The 21677-nt window shown below is 42.9% G+C and overlaps 2 protein-coding genes across 2 annotated transcripts in view; one reads left to right on the top strand and one right to left on the bottom strand.

The window, feature by feature from the left end:
* Positions 1 to 21677, bottom strand: part of Shq1 (SHQ1, H/ACA ribonucleoprotein assembly factor) — a 121404-nt gene that overhangs the window by 46040 nt on the left and 53687 nt on the right. Inside the window, exon 10 of the mRNA XM_057769482.1 lies at positions 9097 to 9217. Within this exon, the coding sequence (XP_057625465.1) occupies positions 9097 to 9217 (121 nt within the window). The remainder of the gene's footprint in view (positions 1 to 9096; positions 9218 to 21677) is intronic.
* Positions 332 to 3938, top strand: LOC130874313 (eukaryotic translation initiation factor 4B-like). The gene has a single exon (XM_057769469.1). It carries the CDS (start codon positions 343 to 345, stop codon positions 2161 to 2163), a length of 1821 nt encoding a protein of 606 aa, XP_057625452.1. The 5' UTR covers positions 332 to 342; the 3' UTR covers positions 2164 to 3938.

The raw sequence follows: 21677 nt of genomic DNA, 5'->3' as shown, positions 1-21677 counted from the left end.
CTGGAAAAATGGAATGCTGTTTTTGTGTAGGTCAGAATTCCATACTTTTCTGGCACTTCCAATAAAATATTATACAGCTTTTATTATTATAATAAAAATATCAAATAGAGAATAAAGAAAATACAAACTATTGTGAAATATAAAAACATGGTGGTTTCACTATAGAAAATTAAACTGGGCAGTAGCCATGATTCTCCCACTCCAGACAGACGCAGGTTAAGATCTTTCCTGGTAAGCCAGTTTGTGGTGTTACACAGATTATTAGAAATGGGTTAGATCAATATGTAAGAGCTAGCCAATAAGAGGCTAAAACTAGCCTTTGCGTTCTCTCCCTCTCCCAACATGGCGGCCTCAGCAAAAAAGAAGAATAAGAAGGGGAAGACCATCTCCCTAACAGACTTTCTAGCTGAGGATGGGGGTACTGGTGGAGGAAGCACCTATGTCCCCAAACCAGTCAGCTGGGCTGATGAAACAGACGACCTGGAAGGAGATGTGTCAACAACTTGGCACAGTAACGATGACGATGTGTATAGGGCACCTCCAATTGACCGTTCCATCCTTCCCACTGCTCCACGGGCTGCTCGGGAACCCAATATCGACCGGAGCCGTCTTCCCAAATCACCACCCTACACTGCTTTCCTAGGAAACCTGCCCTATGATGTGACAGAAGACTCCATTAAGGAGTTCTTTAGAGGACTAAATATCAGCGCGGTACGTTTACCACGTGAACCCAGCAATCCAGACAGGTTAAAAGGTTTTGGCTATGCAGAATTTGAGGACCTGGATTCTCTGCTCAGTGCTCTGAGTCTCAATGAAGAGTCTCTAGGTAACCGGAGAATTCGAGTGGATGTTGCTGATCAAGCACAGGATAAAGACCGGGATGATCGTTCTTTTGGTCGAGACAGAAATTGGGATTCTGACAAAACAGACACAGACTGGAGGGCCCGTCCTGCCGCAGACAGCTTTGATGACTACCCACCTAGAAGGGGCGACGATAGCTTTGGAGACAAGTATCGAGATCGTTACGATTCAGACCGGTATCGGGACGGGTATCGGGACGGCCCACGTCGAGATATGGATCCCTATGGGGGCCGGGATCGCTATGACGACCGAGGCAGCAGAGACTATGACCAAGGCTATGACTCCAGGATAGGCAGCGGCAGAAGAGCATTTGGCAGTGGGTACCGTAGGGATGATGACTACAGAGGAGGTGGAGATCGTTATGAAGACCGATACGACAGAAGGGATGACCGGTCCTGGAGCTCCAGGGATGATTACTCTCGGGACGATTATAGGCGTGATGACAGAGGTCCCCCCCAAAGACCCAAACTGAATCTAAAGCCTCGGAGTACTCCTAAGGAAGATGATTCCTCTGCTAGCACCTCCCAGTCCAGCCGAGCAGCTTCTATATTTGGAGGGGCAAAACCTGTTGACACAGCTGCTCGAGAAAGAGAAGTAGAAGAGCGGCTGCAGAAGGAGCAGAAGTTGCAGCGGCAGCTGGATGAGCCAAAACTAGACCGCCGGCCGCGGGAGAGACACCCAAGTTGGCGAAGTGAAGAAACTCAGGAAAGGGAACGGTCAAGGACAGGAAGTGAGTCATCGCAGACTGGGGCCTCAGCCACATCTGGTAGAAATACACGAAGGAGAGAGAGTGAGAAGTCTCTAGAAAATGAAACCCTCAATAAAGAAGAAGACTGTCACTCTCCAACCTCCAAACCTCCTAAACCTGATCAGCCTCTAAAGGTAATGCCAGCCCCTCCACCAAAGGAGAATGCGTGGGTGAAGCGAAGCTCTAACCCTCCTGCTCGATCTCAGAGCTCAGACACAGAGCAGCAGTCCCCTACAAGTGGTGGAGGGAAAGTAGCTCCAGCTCATTCCTCTGAGGACGGACCATCAAGGAAAGATGAAAACAAAGTAGATGGGGTGAGTGTCTTAAGAGGCCAAACTGGGAGCTCCAGTCGCGGTCCTGGAGACGGAGGGAGCAGAGAGCACTGGAAGGAGTTGGACAGGAAAGAAGGCAAAAACAATAAAGACTCGAGATCTGCACCTGAGCCAAAGAAACCTGAGGAGAGCCCAGCCTCTAAGTTCAGCTCTGCAAGCAAGTATGCTGCTCTCTCTGTGGATGGTGACGATGAGGCTGAGGGAGACGACCACACTGAGTAGACCTCCACACGCTGTGCTTTCTTCTAGTCTCCACCCCGGAACACTCAAGGGCAAATCAAACCTCTATCCAGACAAGAAAAAATAAAACTCACCATCTCCTGGAGACCTTTCTTAACTTTTTTTAATGAAATGAAATTGTTTTGCATGCTGCTGCAGCCTTTTACAGTACTGAAGTAACTGGAGAATCACCACCGTAGCCCGAGAGATGTGGCTCCTGCTTTTGAATGGGGAAGTTGTAATGTGTTCTGAGGATACCAAGCCGCTACCTGTGTGGCTAGTGCCTGGGGCTCCATTCAGCAGGACTGTAGTGACAGACACAGTGGCATCAGTTAGACAGTAGAGAAAGGCACAAGGAAGAGTGAGATTTCTACCTTTTAATTCGTACCCTGTGATGGCACCTATGAATTCCCCAAACATCATCTGAATAAATTTCCCATCCTTGGAAAGGTAGATTTAGTCTCTCAAGTTATTTTAGTCTCCAGGAGGCTGCCAGCCCTTCTACTTTAATTCTGACTTAACTGGGGCCAGCCTAGAGGGAATTGTTTTTTGTTTGCTTGTTTGTTTACTCCCCAAGGGGGTAGTTGGGAATGAGTCTACAGGCCACTAACAAGTAGTATTGCTTGGGGACCAAAATAAATGGGAAGCTCAATCGTGGTTTGAAAAGCTTTGGTTGGGGGAGTGATCAGTTATTTTATACCAGGTAGTGCGGGAAATGGTGTGACCTCCAATAGACGCATGAGTAGAATGGATCATTTCCTGGATGAGGAAGCACTTAGCGGTTATGGGAAATTCCAGTCTTCTAAGATCTGTTCTTTCTAGAGGTTCAAATATATCTACATTATTAAAACCTTATCACTCTGGTCATCTCGTGTTCTTGATGACACTTAGCCTTCCAAAAGCAGTCTGTGTGTAAGTGGCACACCTGTTCCTACAGGCATTCATTTTATCTGATTCCGGTCCCTGCCCGTCTGCCTGCTCCTGCTGCCGTCAGAGTGTTTCAGTTGATGGACTTGGTGACGTGAGGAGAGTTGAGTTAAAGGTCTTCAGCCTTACTGGGCTGTGAGGTTTCTATACATTTCCTTCACTGGAACCCCATACTGGTGCTTGGGTTTCTAATGTGACCTAGACTGTGGTTTTCTGTTTACGGGGGTTGGTTTCCTGACTTCCCTCAAGAATAAAGGATATGCAGAGAAGTATTGAATAGGTTCTTGCTTCTCTTGCAACACAATAGCTTGACGTCTGCTTTGATCTGCGCCTTGATGTAAGGATCAGCTCCAAAGAGGCCAAGCTTCCCTGTTGTAGGATGTCAGGATGCCTGCAGACAAATGAGAACTTGGTCCTGATATGCAAGCCCTAGGCCTGCTGTGCGGGAGCTTTGGTTTAGTGTGCTGCAGCAGTGGGCATAGCAGCTCACTTGATTGGCTAGTAGCTAGGAAGTGGGCTTGAGTGAGAGACCCACCGCTGAATGGGTTCTTTAAACAGTTGGTTGTGGACAATGAAAAGGTAGTTTGACCTCTTCGTGTCTATTTCCCTTCAAGGTAGTTGCATCCAGAAGAAAGCTGTTCTGTCCCACTCTCTACTCCTGTTAAAATAAAAGCAGGGGTTGACTTATGTCCCGCTCCTGAATACATGTAAAATTTGTACAAAAATATCTTCTATGAAAATGATTTGTAATCTGTAGACATTATTATTTGGGAGATGTCTTGAGATGTAAAATCCCATCCTTTGGGTTGAGGGTTTTTTTGTTTTTCTCCAATAAATCCAGTCTTTAAAGTTGAAAAAAAAAAAAAAAAGAGGCTAAAACTAATGGGCCAAGCAGTGTTTAAAAGAATACTGTTTCCGTGTAATTATTTCGGGTGAAAACTAGCTGGGCGGCTGAGCGCTGGGAACGCAGCCTGCAGCCGCTTCTTACAACAGAGTGGTGCTCCAACATGATGGACTAAGTCCACTTAAAAACCTGAGAGGGCTTTAAAAAAAAAGGAGAGAGAGTTTAACACAGCTTTTGGCTGTTTGTGGGTGGCTTGCCGCAAAGAAATTTTCCTGACTCAGCAGCAGGAAAAAACTGGCTGTTTTAAAATGCCGGCTTCCTGGGCTGTGCCGCCATCGCGATCTCTGTCTGGCTCCTGTGGGAGAATGAGCTTTTGAATGGAGCATTTGGATTAAAGTGCTAGGGCTTGTTTGATGGCAATGTGGACTGCTGTGTGCCTGGAACTGCTTGTGGCTCAGGGGCACCAAATGGCTCTGAGGCAGGAGAGGCTCAGCTCAGCCAAGCTGAACTGTGCTGGTCTCAGGCAGGAACTACCGTAATTACCATAATAATAGCACAGTTAAGTTTTAGACTGGCAGTAAACAGGCAGTACTGTATTACCCCTACATGGTGCAACTTAAGTTTTTAAGAAGTGCTTAACATTTTAAGAAATGCTCCTGGATAGTAAAAAAATTAGATTCACAATAAAACAGATTCAGACATAAAAGACCACAGTGTTGGTGAGTGTACGTAGGCTTGAGAGAGAGAAGAAAAAAAAAAAGAATAAAGTTAATGGTTTAAAAAAAAGGGTAAAGTCTTTAAAGAGACAGAGTACAGATAGTTGTAGATTAAAGGAAATAAAGAAAAATAAGCCACGTAACAATGGAAAAGTCACAGAGAGTCTGGATTATGTACATTGTGTTTTCTTTAAATTTTTTGACTGTAAAGGAGCTAAGTACAGAGAGACATTTCATTATATGGGCTGCCAAGAATGGATATCATAAGGGTATTATGATTTTAGAATTTGGATCTAAGGATATGATGTTTTGGAAAGGAGTTTCTTCTTTTGTTTTCACAGAGGATGAGACCCTGTGGATTGTTTCTATCCCAATATGGTATGATAGACCACGCCCTCCTGAAAGGTTGCTGTGAACACCTTCAAAAAAATTGCTTCACTCAACTGCCAACTGAGAAGAAACTAGCACACAGGTTATCCCATAAAAGACCCGAATAACAACGCCCCCATTCAGCAGGAAGCAGTTTGGAGAGAAAAACTGCACCCATATTCCCAAATATTGTTTATAAATGTTCTTTTATATTTAAAAGGGGATATGATATAGATATGAATAATTTGCATTGGTATGGATTTTAAGGTCAATTTTGTTATATGTATTTCTGATATTGATTAAGGTATTGTGATTGTATAGTTCATTTAAAAATGTAATGTATAATTAAGAAATATAGGTTAATGGATAATCATCAATAATAGTCAAGCTTGTAGTCATGTTAGTTAGATTTTCTAGATATATAGAGATACATTTCAGTTAGATAGACATTCTTCATATCTTTCAAAGACTGCAGAATATGGCATTTAATGTTTTAATAACTTAGGACTTTTCATGACAATGAGACATGTCTGTTCCTGGCAGCACCAATCTACTTCAAGAGGAAGATGGGCACTGAAGAGGCACCTTATGGAGTTTAATAGACATTTGGACAAGAAACTGCTCTTGCTTGGACTGATGCATAAACTGGACACAAAGAACCCGCAGAGAGAGGACTGCTGAACTTGCCTAAAGGTGAGATGGTCTTTCGGGGTTCCTGATTCATGAAAGAGTCTGTGAGACATTCTGCAGGACACAGCAGAAAGTGATTGAACTGTCTTTGAAATTTTCTGCTTCATGGAAGAGTCTGCTGGATACTATGGGCCTGTAGGCTGAAGATGGATGCCCCAATGGTACAAAAGAACTTTGGGTGACTGTCCAGACAGCGAGATGTCTCTGTCATTTCTAGAGCTTTGGACTTCTTGTTTGCTTAGGTAATATTATATCCTTCTGGAGTCTTTGATGGAGTTGAAGAATGGATAGATATAGTTTTCCTTAGTTATGATAAAAGATAAAGTAGATATAAATATTATAACTGTAATTCTTGCTTGATAACTGTTTTGTTATATGTAATCCTACTATGTTAAAGTGAAAGCTTTTCTTTTTTGTTTAAACAGAAAAAGGGGAAATGATGGGGGAGTGTCTTCTGTTTTGTGTTAATTTCATTGGTTAAATAAAGAGACTGCCTTGGCCCTTTAATAGGACAGAAAATTAGGTAGGCGGAGTAGACAGAACAGAATGCTAGGAGAAAGAAGCCGAGTCAGGCAGTCGCCATGATTCTCCCACCCAACACAGACGCAGGTTAAGATCTTCCCTGGTAAGCCACCTCATGGGCTACACACATTATTAGAAATGGGTATCATTTATCACAGTAAAACACAGCCTATTTAGGAGAAAGAAAAGTGAGGTTCAAATTGATGAAGTCAAAGAAGAAAGGTAGTTTATAAAATGCTTGAGTCTCTGCAAGCTCTCTCCTTTCCTACTCCTGACTACACTATTCTTTTACAAACAAAAACAAACAAATCACTACTACCAGAACAATTCATTACTGAGAACCTAAGAATTCTGCAGTTTCCCATGACTTAAAACAAGTTTAAAAAAAAAAAAAACTTTAAGAATGTCTGGTGAGCCCATAGCAACTTGCACACTTACATCTGTCTATAAAATACAATGTAGTCTTCTCAGTATTTAATAAGCGATGTCAGAGCTGGAGAGATAGCTCAGTGGTTAATAAGCGATGTCACAAGATAGGAGAAGAGAACTCATGAAAATGGGATCCTGGCACAAACCTCAACACTCATTACATGTTTATAAAATCCCTGCTCTCAGAAAACAAAACAACCAACACTGAGAGACTGTTTCAATCTAATTATATTATGAAAACAAAAGTAACAACAGGAAATCGCAGCAGGGCATCTGATCAGCTCAATTAGCAGGAGAACCAGATAAAGTGATGGCCTGCCATTATGACCTCAGGGATTAAAGATCCAATTTTCCATCTGGCAAAATCTAGATTTCTAACACAGATGCTGACTCCACATGCTGAATAGTATCAGGTATGTCTGGAGTAACCCTGAGCATCCTCCAGCCAACAGGTAGTTAGGGGGCTTTCACGCTGCACTCTAATGTAATTGCTTCCTTGTGAACAGAAATAAGAAATAAATTCCGTATCACGATCATTCCAAGAGGTATTAAAAGGCAATCACAGCAGTAAGAGAAGCCTCTTGCTTCTCTCCCTTCTTGGTCAGCACTGACACAACACTGTGCCATCATGCTCTACAGCACCCAGAAACTGTTCCAATCAAGAGCTCTGTAAATCTCAACAAACAGCCCCTCGCTACTGAAGTGGATCACTAGCTGTGCCTGATGAGAAGTAGATCTATGTACTCAAGTCCTTCCTGACATACAAATGCACTGTCTTTTTAAGTTAACAGTCAGCTGACTTTGCTTCCTTGATTGAAGCAATGCTAAATGGCTTTACAAATCAAGAAAATGTCACTCAGCAAGTGCTGGGGCCTATTTTCGAGTGTTCAGACTCTTCAATACCTATGCTGCAAGACTAAAGTTTTTCTTACCCTTGGAGACATGAACTTGGTAAGTCAGGGGTCAGTGGACAAAAGCACAGCTCTTGTTTGCATTAGACTTAAATCTTGTGACTTTTACACATGCAAATGTCAGTACACATGCATGCACACACAGTCCCACCGCAGGTATAGGCCTAAGTACCTGGTCTTGAGACTTCCATTCAGAAAGGAGGTTAGCAATTCTGTGTGCACACTGTTAGGGTTTGACTCCAGAAGGCCCCACAGTCTCATCTGCCTTACCACTTGTTAAGGTTAAAGGACCACCTGGAGACTATGGAGCCTTTAGAACTGCATAGCTCTAGAACCCAAGCTATTAGGAATGGTCCTTTGAGAGCTACAGCCTGGCCTGACTTTCTCCTCATCTGATAAGACACGAAGAAGCCATGCTGTAAGTTCACACCACATTGACCCTAGTTACCATGTCTTCCCTGCCATGTACCCTCTAAACCAGTTATTCTCAACCTTCATAATGCTGTAACCGTTTAATGCATGACAAGATGTGGGATGTCTTTCTGTATATGCGTTGCTTTTATTGGTTAATAAATAAAGCTGCTTTGGCCTATGGCAAGGCAGAATATAGCCACACTGGAAGAGATACAGAGAGTAGGCGGAGTCAAAGAGATGTCATTTGCCAAAGAAGGACACATCAGAACCTTACTGGTAGGCCACAGCCTCATGGCGATACACAGATTAATAGAAATGGGTTAATTTAAGATGTAAGAGTTAGTTAATAAGAAGCCTGAGCTAACAGGCCAAACAGTATTGTAATTAATATAGTTTCTATGTGATTTTTCGGGTCTGGATGACCAGGAACAAAAGAACAGTCTCTGCTTACAATGTCACCCCAACCATAAAATTATTTTCATTGCTACTTCATCACTGTAATGAACTGTAATGTAAATATTTGTCTTCCAGTGGTCTTAGGCAACCCCTGTGAAAAGGTTATTAACATGGGTCATGCCCACAGGATGAGAACTATTGCTTTAAACTGTGAACAGAAAGAATCATCCATCCCTTTAGTTGTTTCTGCCAGATATTCTGCTATAGCAACACAATGCCATAAATCATATATTCATATATGTATACACACATATATCAAACCGATCTCTTTTATCCACCTATACCTATCTCTCTAAACAACCAAGCTGCCTATCTTAATAAAGCCTAGACACCCCTCCCTGTGTGTGTGCGTGTGTGTGTAAGTGTGTGTGTGTGTGTGTGTGTGTGAGAGAGAGAGAGAGAGAGAGAGAGAGAGAGAGAGAGAGAGAGAGAGAGAGAATTTTTATATTTTCTCCCTTTCTCTGAGACAGTCTTTCTATGTAGCCCGGGTGAGTCCCACATGCCCCTTAGAATCCAGCTGTTTCTAAAGTGTTTAGTAGCTATATGGGTTTCTTTCACATTAAGATTTACTCTCCAGGTATTTCATTTTCTTCCTCCTAGGTAAGTGGTGTTTTACAAACGCAAATTCATACAAATTGCCCAGGGACACAAAACTTACTTGGCCTTCTGAATCCATACACAGTAGTCTGAGATGTAGAGATCATTCAAAATGTAGGCTGGATCATTTTCCTGAAAGATTTTGTGAACATCCAGGAGACATTTTAAAACTGCACTCTTACCTGAAAAAAATTAAAAACATCCAGTCAACCTTAAGGAGGAAAAAAAAAAAATCTGATTTCTTAACTAAGAAATTAAGATCTTGGAAGGAAATGCATTTAAAACAGCTCAGAGTTTTAATAGTCTCTTAAGAATATTTTAACTTATGAGCTACCTCTCCAGCTTTAGCTTTTATTTTTGAAACCGTCTTACTATGCCGCCCAAGCCGTCCTTGCACTTGTGATCCACCTGCCTCTGCGGAGCAGCTGGGGTTACAGGCCTGCACTGCCCCTTGGCTCAAAAGCACATTTTGGAAAAAAGAGAACTTGTATTTAAAGTGGTGGTGCCCAATACATAGAAGAGATGCATATGTTAGCAGGTTCACTTTCAACAACCTGAAGTGAGTGCACAGCGCAGAAGTGGTCACTCAGCTTCTTTCCCTGTCGCTTCTTTAACCCACACAAAATCTCCATCCTTTTCCCTTGGCAATGCCTTATTCCTACCCTCTCTTTCCGGCCACCAGAGTCCACATCCTTTCACACATCCATCATCTCATGTGAAGAGTCAAGAATTCTTCCCCATCTTTGGTTCTAGACTCTCCAATGGGTCACACATTTTGTGATATGTTGTCCACCCCACCCCCCAGCATGTGTTTTCAAGACTTTTCATGGCATCCTCTAACTTGTTCCTCTTTTCTACTTGACATAACTTGTCTAGCAAGTCTTGGGTCCTTTCAGCAAACCCTCAGCCCATGTCCCTTTACTAAACCCTGCAATGGCAATGGAAAGGATGCCAGGTGATGATCCTCCCTAAACCTCCCCTGCTCACTTCATAGGAGAATCCCAGCTGCCAGGATGTAAGAGCCATGGAGACTATTCCAACCTCAGTGGTGCCACAGACCACCCACTGTGCCATGCTACCTATACACTCTTGGGTCACTCAGTCATATCACATTTTTTTTTATTCTTTTTTAATTAAAATTTCCAACTGCTCCCCGTTTCCCATTTAGTCATATCACATTTTATTAGTCAAGAGTTAAGTCCTTGGAAACACAGGTCAGGCCTTTCCAGGGTTAACTAGGCAGCGTCCTAATATGCAGACAATGAAAGTTCCATTGCTAGCCTACAAGATGAAAGAGCTGTGCAATGCTTAGCAAGCTCAGAACTACAAGACCCCAAGTTCATCTAGTCAAGTCAAAGAAAGACTTCATTGTGACTAAGATGGACACCTCCACTGCCTGCCTAAATACGAAGTAGATAATGTGGATGGGAGAATTTCAAGAAAAGAGGAGGAAATAAAAACAGAGCACATACCTGTGGTGAAACCAGTGTCACCCCAAAAAACCCAAAGGTGAAACTGAACCTGAAAGAATGGTTGGAACAGTTCCAATGCCAACAGGATAAAAAGTGTCCCACTAGGCACACACGAACTGGTTCCCTCCTGATTTTTCTATTTCGGTGAAGAGCATGGAGCAGGAAGGTATTAAGATTGTGATACCGGCTGTCCTAGCTTATTTCTATTGCTGTGATAATGACCATGGGGGCATGGAGGCGGGAGGTTAACTTGGCTTATACTTCTACATCACAGTCCATCATCAAAGGAAACCAAGGCAGGGGCTCAAGGCAGGAACCTGAGACAGACGCTGAAGCAGAACCATAAAGAACACTTTAACTTACTGTCATGCTCAGCCTGATTTTTCACAGAGCCACAGAGGGCTGAGGCTCACCCCACCCATCATTGATCAAGAAAACATTCTTGCCCTAATGCTATTCTGATGGAGGCAATTCCGCAATTGCCCGTTCCTCCTCCCAGATGACTCTTACACGTGTCAAAATGACAAAAAAAGCTAATCAGCACCCTGACTGACTGACTATAAAGAGTTTCAAGTAGCAATCACAGGTCTGTGCCAGAAAACCATTCACGTGTAACTTGACTCTATGTCTTTACAGGGTGACAGTCCCAGAACATTCCTTCCCAAGATCTCGTACCTTCCTAATATAACCAGATGAACAGAAAATGCAGGGTTTAAGGTGGTAGGGAAGGTACTAGTCCATTCACTGAATCAACAGATGAGCCCATTGTGTGCCTAGCACTGGTCTACATGGAGGGGCATAGTTATTCATTATTTACACCTCTTCTTTTTCAAATTGTCCACCAGATACATGCAATTTGTTCAGCAAAAACCTGGACACACTCTGCTACAGAGCTCTCAAACACTGACAGAGGAATGCTACACATTGTGACTCATATGCACTTAAGCAACTGACAAGCAATCTTCAGATGACGTTTTCAAGCAATCATATGCAAGGGAGTTTGGGAAAATGGGGGTTAGAAGCTCTCTTCAAAAAGCTGTGTATCAACAAGCCTCACCAAAACTAGTTTTAGGGAATTTTATGTCGTAGCATGGAAAAGAGAGCCGGGCTGGTTGCAGTTGACAGTCTAAGAGAAAGAAGCACATTCAAGTCACCTCCCTCCAGCCCGCTATTGTCATCTGAGCCCCTCTGGTTTCTCAAGCTAGCAGCCAGCTCCCCACGCCAAGCACGGCGTCACAGCTAGGGGTTTGCATACAGGGGGCTAGCTGGGGTTTTAAACATCTCTTTTGTACCAACTGTTCTTTCTGTCCTGTCCTCAGCTGCTTATTCAGCAGCTATCCACAAAAGAAAAGACTAGTCCTTTCTAGGCTGTCACATGGCTGGTGACCAGAAGCTTACAGGGACGCACAGTCCCTGCCTCCTGTGGGGCTTTTACCCAGTTATGGTCTTGTCACACATGCTATGAGCATAAAAACCTGCTCAGGCCTAAAGCTAAGACAATTATTTTGGCTCAAAAGCACTGCAGGAAAGTGACCATTTTTCAAGCGGTTCACTGCCTGCTCCAGAGTATAAAAAACAAAGGTACCTTTTGCACAGTAACCACGGTAACTATTTTCACTGCAGGAAGGAACTAGCATTTGTCCCCAGGATGTCAAATGGCCCTAAACTCAGAGATTCCCTAGGACTGATTGGCTGGATAAGCCAACCCTAGCCATGCAAGAATGTTGTCCCTGAATCTAGGGTTTTCTACTCACCCATGAAGGCACTAGAAACTAGTGTCCTGGGATTGTAAGTGACAAAAGTCATGAATGTTTTACTTCACTGGAATGATTGTCTAATGATGGCACACAGAAACATAATGACAACATGAAGAACATATGGAGGGCAATAATAAGTAGGTGGCCAGTAAACACGATTTAACATGTTCTCTGACTTTTCCTCCTATTAGCAGACCAGGTTGGGCAATAATCTCTCAGCGACAAACCAGCTTGTGGCTGAAGGTATTTAAGAAATTGGTCTCATCCCTAGAAGAATCAAGTAGGAGATGCTTTTGCTGGTTAGGTGCCAGAATAGGAAGAATAATGCAAGCTGCTATCTATACCTAAGATGATCTCAGTTTCTTTCCAATGGGCAACTACAGCTTTCGGAATACCCAGCTCTGACCTATGCACATGCAGGTCAACCTGCACTGTTATCAACCTCGGGTGTTGTTCTCCAGGAGTCACCTTCCTTGGTTTTTGAAACAGTGTCTCTCTGCTCAGTGAGTAGTCAGTGCAGGCCAGTGACTGGAGGGCCAGTGAAGAACATTAAGTAGCCACTTTATTTTATTCTGTCACTCTATTTTATTCTCTGCAGACAGGGTCTCTCACTGACCCTGGCAGCTAAGCCCGGACTTTTTATAAGTGTGCCAGGCATTTAAACACAGTCCTCATACTTGCTCAGCAAGGGTCCATTCTGGCAAAGCTGCCTCTTTGATGTTTCAAGCTACTCAAAACAAGAAGTCAAGAAAGGAAAAGAAGACTTTAAAGTCTTGACAGAAAGGCTGCCTCATCGATATTTATAAAATGTATCAGAATAAAAGCCAACAGTATTTATCATCTTTAAACACAATTTAGCAGATACCTGGGTAAATTTTTTAGAGCCTGGTGAGACAATATTATCAAAAGAGATATCTTAGCAATTATTTTAACATTAATTTCCATAGCTCATTTGAGCCTAAAAAGGGAGAAGATAGAAATACTGTGTCAAATCAGTCAAAATTAAGAGAAACAAAATGGGGTAATTTGCTTCATGATGAAAACCTGTTAAGATACAGAAAAGTCCCTAATAACAAAATGCTTCTCAGTCTGCGTCTTTCACACCCTCAAATTCCACGTAAGAGTTCTGCATTATAAAAAGCACATACTTAAAATGAGTTAGTCTCGTAGGCAGAGTAAGGCCAGTTTAAAAAAAAAACAAACAAATATCCTTTGCTATTACAGTTACACTACACACAGTATCTACACATTAACAGGAATTAACAGGAAGCAAGAGTACACTTTATAGGTGGTCCTGCCTGAAACAGATTCAATCCAGTGTCTAATTTTCCATCCAAGTATCAATTCAGGCATTCCTTTTTTCTGGGAAGAGAGTTCCAGCTCTCCCCCAGGCCTACTTCAGGTACCTCCACAATGCCTGGCACACCTCTCCAGTTAGAGCCAACATGTACATCACATACTAGCCCTACTAAGTTAGGCACTTCCTTTATTTGTTTCACAAATAAGTGAATGATTTGGCCCAGTCCCAGCTAGGATTTGAAATTAAGCATGTCTGACTCTCAACCACTATGGCATAAACAGTATCTGTATTCATCACCTTGCATGGAGAACTCCTAGGCAGGAAAGGATGTGACTTTTTATTCTCTAAACTGGAACGATGTCCAGAAAACCCTATGTTCCTGTTCAATAAAGGATACAGACTGGAGTAGACCAAAGCTAACACTTACACCCTTGCTCAGACTGCTGGGTTAACATACACAAAGGTAGGCAACACCTCTGGGGTCTGTGAACTTAACTTCAAGCTACTGCATTATTACAGGCATAGTGCTCACACCCGTAATTCTAGCACAGGAGGATACAAAACACCTGTTCATGACAATCATGGAACACTCCCTCCAGGAGGAAAGGAGAAGGCCTTTAGGTCTCAGAAAGCTCCTGAGTTATGACATTCACAAGACTTGTAAAGTTATAAAAGACAATAAGCAGTTGCTAGGGAGATAGAATTCAAGGACCAGTTAATCAGCCTGCAAATTGTTCCTGGAGCTGTAAGGATGCAGCTTTGTGAGTCATCACTTAGGCTGAGGTGGGCTTCTTGGAGATGGAGCTGCCTTTTGAGTGACCATGTTCTTGTGAGAAAACCCTCACTTATACTCCTGCAAGTAACAGAAGTATTCCTTTGGTCCATCATCAGTGCCCTATCTAAGGGTCAATACAAGTCTGTTCATGTCTCCCCAGGAAGACTCATAAAATGCAACTGACAGCCAAGCAGAACCAAAGAACTGATGATGAATAAGGGAGAGGTGGCTGCTCATTCCCTGCAACAGGTACTGAGATATGCAGCTGAGGATGATCTGCGTGAGGACGGGGCGCTCCTCTGTCAGCAATCCAGACAGAACCACTTTTCCCCATGGATATGGGATGATGTGCCTCCTTGCTATCTGGTGGCATATTCTACATTAGACACATGATAGAACACGCAACCAGTCAAGCCATCTAAGAGGAGAGCATCCCTGGGAATAATTTTCAGGTGGCCATTTTCTTTTACTTAAGATGGGTAGCATGCTTCCTTGACTAATGGGGTCCATCCTGTGAAATGGTAATGTCCCAAACATATGATAAAAGAACTTGCCTGTATACGGGAGGAATTGTGAGAAAAAGGCATGCAGATGCAACCCATTGGCAAAACAGTAGGAAAACAAAAAAGGTGAGACAGAAGGGTTGGTTTGCCATTTCTCACAGCTGGAAGGTTGTGAAAAGACAGCATAAGTTAGAGCTGTGCTAAAGAGCCCTTCTCTGGTTCCAAAATCTTAGAACTCATGGAAGAATCAGTGAGGCGGGACAGAGCAAAGTAGAAGTGCTGGAAAACACTTCTCAAGTCCCACCTTTAGAACAAAAAAAGGAAAACCCCATGATTCAACATGACTGATAATCAGAGAACACTCTGCATTTGAACTGATTAAATTGAGAAAAACTCTTAATTGAGGAATGAAGAACCCCTTGACAATCTGGCTTTGTGAGGTTGTGAAAAAGGGGAGCAAATGGAACCAGTCTGAGTGCCATGAAGACAGAGAAACTAAGTGTGGTAGTTTGAATGAGAAAGGACTCATAGATTTGAATACTAGGTCCCCAGCTAGTAGAAATATTTGAGAAAGCTTAAGAGGTATGGCCTTGTTGGAGGGGGTGTGTCACTGTGGGAGTGGTAAGGATGGGTTTGGAGGCTTCAAAGACCCACATGATTCCCAGTTAGCACTCTCTGCTTCCTGTTCATGGATCAGGTTGTAAGCTTTCAGGTATTGCTTCAGTACCATGCCTGCTTGCCACCATGTTTCCTGTCATAATGGTTACAGAAGTTAACTTCCCGCAACTGTGAACCCCAAATGAAATGCTTTCTTTTGTAAGTTGCCTTGGTCACGGTGTTTTATTACAGTAACAGAAAAATAACCAAGACACTAAGTAATATGATTATTCATCTTTCCCCGAGACAGAGGCTGCATAACCTGAAGCAATGCAAACAATAGCAGTACCCAAGGCCTTACACGGGCATCATTAGAAAGCCTTGGTTTCACCAGCTGAGGTCTCCATGAATTTCATTAAGACAACAAAAGGCAAGCACAACAAAGTAAGTTCAGTAAGATGGAACAGTATTTGATGACCAGTTCACCTGACAGGACTGTTCACAGTAGAGTTAAGAAGAAGCTGAGAGGCTGGAGACATGGCTCAGGGGTTAGGAGCACATACTGTTCTTGCAGAAGACACAAGTTAGATTCCCAGCACCCACACTAAGGGCTCATGATCACCTGCAACTCCTGCCTCAGGGGGATCCAAAGCCTCTGCCCTCTATGAGAACCTGTACTCATATGCATGTATCTACACACAGACACACAGATTTAAAAATATAGCAAAAGAAAGAAAAATAGACTGAGGGAGGAAAGAAGAAAAGGGAGTGGGGAGAAGGGAAAAGGCCAACTCAGCAAGGACTTCATTCTGGTGGTGCTGCTGAGCCCTAAGGTGGGACACAACCTTTACAATATAGGAGAAGCTCCGGCAGACCTGGATAACTTCAAACAGCACGGAAGCCAGGTGTGTAAAGAGCAAAAGCAATCGAGAGGGGAGGAAAAGGTCAAAGCAGACAGGAGTCTGTGCAGGTTGCTAGGTGGCAAATGTGCCAAGATTTGTGGAGCAGAGCTCCTATGGAGAAAATGACCAGAAAGGCAAAGGCTGTGCTATTAAGCTTCTGAAGCCTTTAAAGCCTGAGCACAGCTCAGGGAAACGTAACAGCAACACAGGTGAAAAAGAAGCTTATCTTGGGGTCGGCAGTTCAACATCTACAATACCTGTGTGCACTTCTGCCCTGCCAAGAAAGTTTACTGGCAGTGGTGACGGTTCACTCAACCTAGAGCCTTTTTTTTCACAGCCAGGAGAGACTGACGAACACACAAGTACCACAGTGATAGCCCAGAGCCTGTCAGAACCCAGAAGTTGACTCCAGTGCTTACCTTAGGTTAGAGCAAAGCCCTGCTCCCTCTTGGCTGAGCTAGGCTGAGCAGTACAAGCTGGCCCCACGGAGACCACTGGAGCAGAGAGACGCACGGCAGGCACAGCAGCACCCCATACATGTAGTGTTCCCATACATCACACTGTACTCAACACTGATCTTGTATACATGCACACAAAATAATTGCTAGAACATAGACATTTGTGAATGAATTTAGGCCAGAGGTCAATATTGGACATTATCCTCAATCTTTTCAACCCACTGAAATTAAGAGTTCACTGATCAGCTAGAGTAGCTAGCCAGCATGTCCTGGTTCTACTCCCCAGCACTGGGACTAAAGTATACAATGCTATGCCCAGACTTTTCCATTATGCTAGGGATCTGAACTCAGGTCCCTATGCCAGCATAGTAAGTATTTAACTGTGCCCTCAACATTGTTCTTTGATGAAACAATTGATGTACATAAGATCATTTTGTATTATACAATACCTTAATAAGACTTCTTTTTTTTTTTAAAAAAAATATCTTCCAAGATAAACTGGCACTTGCTTAGATAAGGTAGGCCTTCAAATATCCTTACCAACCTCTGTTGAAAGGTTTGATTATCTCCCCACCCCAAAAAAGACTCAACTATATAATGCTATACTATTCCTTGAGTGTCTTATAGATTTGAGCAACATCTGGAATAACAATAAAAATAAGAGTTAAAGAGTCTGAAGAAAGGCACCATGCAGCCATAATAGTGGATGACAATCCTGGTGCCAGAGATAGGCTACCACTCTATGAGGTAGCCAAGGAGGTTCCTGAGGCCCCACAACTACCATAACTGTTGGCTGCATGCTATAATTAGATAATAAACCCTCATTGCTTTAAAAAAAAAATTGGCAGCAGGACATGTGTTGAAGAATATTATTTTAAGGTGTGTTACTTCTGTTTATGTCTGGAATATTTGTTTAATGATGCAAAGATGTGTTTGATTAAATAAAATTCACCTGCGGTCTGGAGGCTGCGTCAGCGACTAGCTGACAGGAAATAGTAGGGAGGAGCCAGGTGGAGAAGAGTTTATAAAGTGGTGTGAGAAGAGGCACGAGGACTTCTCGGGAGACCCAGGAGGCGAGTGAGGTGAGCTGCTTGCTATTCAGCCTCTCTGGAAACAGGATTCTACCTCAACCTGTGAATCATGAGTTCTTTAGCGGGACAGAGATTTAGATAAGTTTTCTTAGTAGTTCTGGAAGAGTCGGTGCCTGAGGGAACAGAATTTCTTCAGGCTGTGGCTCTTGCAGGCCTAGCTGCTCCTGGGAGCAGTAGAGTTGCAGCTGCTGACTAGGACAGACGTAGTTTAAAAGGCAGACAATTAAAATGAGGACGAAGGACGACGTGGAGAAGTTAGGCTGGAAATGAGCTGGAAGCTCTGACCTTGCTGGTTGGCTTTTTTTTTCCTTTTTAAATTATTTTTTAAATTTTTTATTACTTTATAAATAATAGGAGTCAAAATTTCCACTTCCTCTCCTCTTCCCACTCCCCTCCCGCTCCAGTCCTCAGAGAGGGCAGGGTACCCTGCCCTGTGGGAAGTCCAAGGCCCTCCCCTCTCCATCCAGGTTTAGAATGGTATGCACCCAAATAGAATAGGATCCCAAAAAGCCAGTACACGCAGTAGAGACAAATCCCAGTGCCATTATTGTTGGCTTCTCAGTCTGCCTCAATTGTGAGCCACATTCAGAGGGTCCAGTTTGATCCCATGCTCGTTCAGTCCCAGATCAGCTGGATTTGGTGAGCTTCCATTAGTTCAGGTACCCTGTCTCATTGGGTGGACCAACCCCTTGTGGTCCTGACTTCCTTGGTCATATTCTCCCTCCTTCTGCTCTTCAACTGGACCTTGGGAGCTCAGTTCAGTGCTCCGATGTGGGTCTCTGTCTCTATCTCCATCTGTCATCAGATGAAGGTTCTATGGTGATATTCAAGATAGTCATCAGTCTGACTACGGGACAAGGCCAGTTCAGGCCTCTTGCCAACCCCACAATGCCTCCACAGATATGGAGCAGGGCTGGCTGGTTTTCATAGCGCTAGAAGATTCTGCACAGGCAGAACTGTCACAAACAGTCCTGTTTGGTTAAGGACGCTGCATGATATGCTACCCACATACACGGTAAGATGTGTCTACTGAACAATAGTGGTATGACTGTTATAGGTGCCACTAACTGCTTGCTGATTGGATTTAACGTAGGAGGGAACTCATGCCTGGCATTGTAAATGACATCAAAAGCCTATGGCTGGACTCCAGTGGAGAAACAGCTGCTATTTATTACTAAACAGTCTCTATTCACCTATGCTCAAGTAAGTAGCCCCTCCCCATGATCCTCTAAGTGACTCCAATGATGTCACTGATCCACTAAACTAGACTTGGATAGAACTGTTTCTTTGGTCTGTTGTCAGTGTCTCCCTGGAAAAGTTCCCCAATAACACACAACTTATTTCCAACTTCTCTTATCACATCTACTACCTGAAACTCAGCTGTACCAATTTTCTTTCCTCTGCACCATTAAAAAACCAAGGCTGCTTTTAGCCTTTTCTGTGCTTACAACCCTTAATCAGAGCCTGTCAAAGTGTCAGGTCTTTCAATCTCTAAGCACATAGTCAGATGTCATCAAAATCACTTGATGGTTGCATAACTGATTCTCACTCATTTAGACAGTTAAGAACAAGACACTCAAATTCCAGGTAAAACTCCTTTAAAAAAAATCCTATTTACATACTAAGTAAAAAATGGACAAGTTAAGAAGTCAAAGACAAACAGCTTATTGAGACAAACTTAAAACATATACTAAAAACTTCAAAAATATTTTAGCACAATTATGATTCAACAACTTCATCCGAAGAATATGCCACATATTCCCATGTCCAACTAAAACTTAGCTGTTTGAATTGATACTGCTTAATAACAAAGTTCTGACACGCCCTTGGGAACTGTTAGCTCGATTTGGGAAAGCGGCTCTACGAAGCCAGAGAGAGGAAATGTGAGTGCACAGGAGGAAGAGCTAGCAGCTCTTCAAGCGGCGCCTGAAAGAAAACCCACTCAGCCCATCACGTGCATCTTTTGATGGTGGAAAATATTGTGCCAAGGTGATTTTTTTTTTTTTTTTTTTTTTTTGGTTTTTCGAGACAGGGTTTCTCTGTGGCTTTGGAGCCTGTCCTGGAACTAGCTCTTGTAGACCAGGCTGGTCTCGAACTCACAGAGATCCGCCTACCTCTGCCTCCCAAGTGCTGGGATTAAAGGCGTGCGCCACCACCGCCCGGCCCAAGGTGATTTTTTAAAAAAAAATGTTGGCAATCAGTATTGTTCCTTTCTACTTCTTTTAAAGTCCTGCAGAGTGTCAAGACTACACACAACACAGTGACAGCAGGTGACAGATGGACCATGCATCTGCCCATTTCACCCAGGCCTCATCACTGTTTTCATACACCCTGCCTTATTTGCTTACTGCTTGGCCAACTAGACATCTCAGTTTGCTCCTCCTAGTGAGGAGGATCCTATGCTACTGCAAACCAAATAGATCAGCTGTATCTTGCCTACAAAGTGGGATAGCAAGGAAAGTGATAAATGTTAGCACCCTGCTGTTAGGGATAGGAGGCAGCCCATGACCTCAGCCTCCAATCCTTCAAGATAAACTTGAGGCAAAGGTGGTAAATGTATTCTGTGAAGAGCTACAAATTTGATATTTTAGCTTTGTAGGCTGTGTAATCTCTGCTGCATCTACTTGACTATGCCATTAAATTATAAAAGCAGCCAAAGAAAATACGTAAGTGATTGGGCATGATTGTGTTCCAATAAAACTTTATTTATGGACACTAAAATATGAAGTGAATATAATTTTCATGTCACGAAACATAATTTTGTTTTTATTATGGGACAGAGTCTTCCACATGCAGGAATTTGCAGTCTTTCTGTACAGTCTCCCAGGTGCCAAGATGAAGGGTGTGTGCCATCGTACCTGACTCAAAGTATCACTTTTCTTTTGTTATTTTTAATCACTTAAAATGTAAAAGGAGAACCAGGCATAGTGACACATATCTAAAATGTTGGCATTAAGGAGGGTAGAAGTAGAACAATCAGTAGTACAAGGGTAGTCATCTACATGAAGAGTTTAAGGGTTACAGGATACAAGGTCATAGCTTAATAGCCCTCCTACATAAATAAATGAGATGAAAAAAATTAAAATACTTAACTCAGGGACCAAACAGGATAGATTCGATCTTTTGGGAACACTTAAGGTATTTTCTTCTCTTTTTCCTTTTATACACACACTTTTTATCATATACATACATAAGTGGTGCAAGGGTGTGTGCATGTGTGCGTGCGTGCCCACGCACATGCATGTGTATACATGCAAAGGCCAGAGGTGTCTTGACTACTTTCCACCTCATACACTAAGGCAAGTTCTTTTACTTGAACCCAGAGCATCCAGTTCAGCTAGGCGAGCTAGCTAGCTTACTCTGGGCATCCTAGTCTCACTTCTCAAGAGCTAGGGTTACAAACTAGAAATCCAAACTCTGGTCTTCAAACTTGTGGAGTAAATAGTTTCTCAACTGAGCCATTTATCATCTGTCACCAAGCCCCCTTATCTTACAAATGCATACATATGTCTTGTCTTTTGTTCCTTCATTCTTGTCAGACAACAAACTCTTCAAAGGCTAAGGCCATGCTGTGCATACCTTTCTACTCTTCATCGATTCTGTGTACTGCCCTGCACAGAAAGACTAGACTCATGTCTGCTCAACACCTGCATGCTTGTCACTTAGTAGTATTTAAAGATGAGCTCCTTATTTAAAGAAACTCTTAAGTTACATAAATGGAATTCTTGTATGCCCTCTGGGGGGGCATATAAAATGACTCATTTGATTTCATCTAGGTTCCAATATT

The sequence above is a fragment of the Chionomys nivalis genome, chromosome 1 (genome assembly GCF_950005125.1).
Source record: "Chionomys nivalis chromosome 1, mChiNiv1.1, whole genome shotgun sequence".
Classification (NCBI taxonomy): Eukaryota; Metazoa; Chordata; class Mammalia; order Rodentia; family Cricetidae; genus Chionomys; species Chionomys nivalis.
This window is presented reverse-complemented; position numbering and strand designations above follow the sequence as displayed.

Bases quoted from the DNA above. Each gene is read 5' to 3' on its own strand.
- LOC130874313 (XM_057769469.1), top strand. From the start codon at position 343: ATGGCGGCCTCAGCAAAAAAGAAGAATAAGAAGGGGAAGACCATCTCC.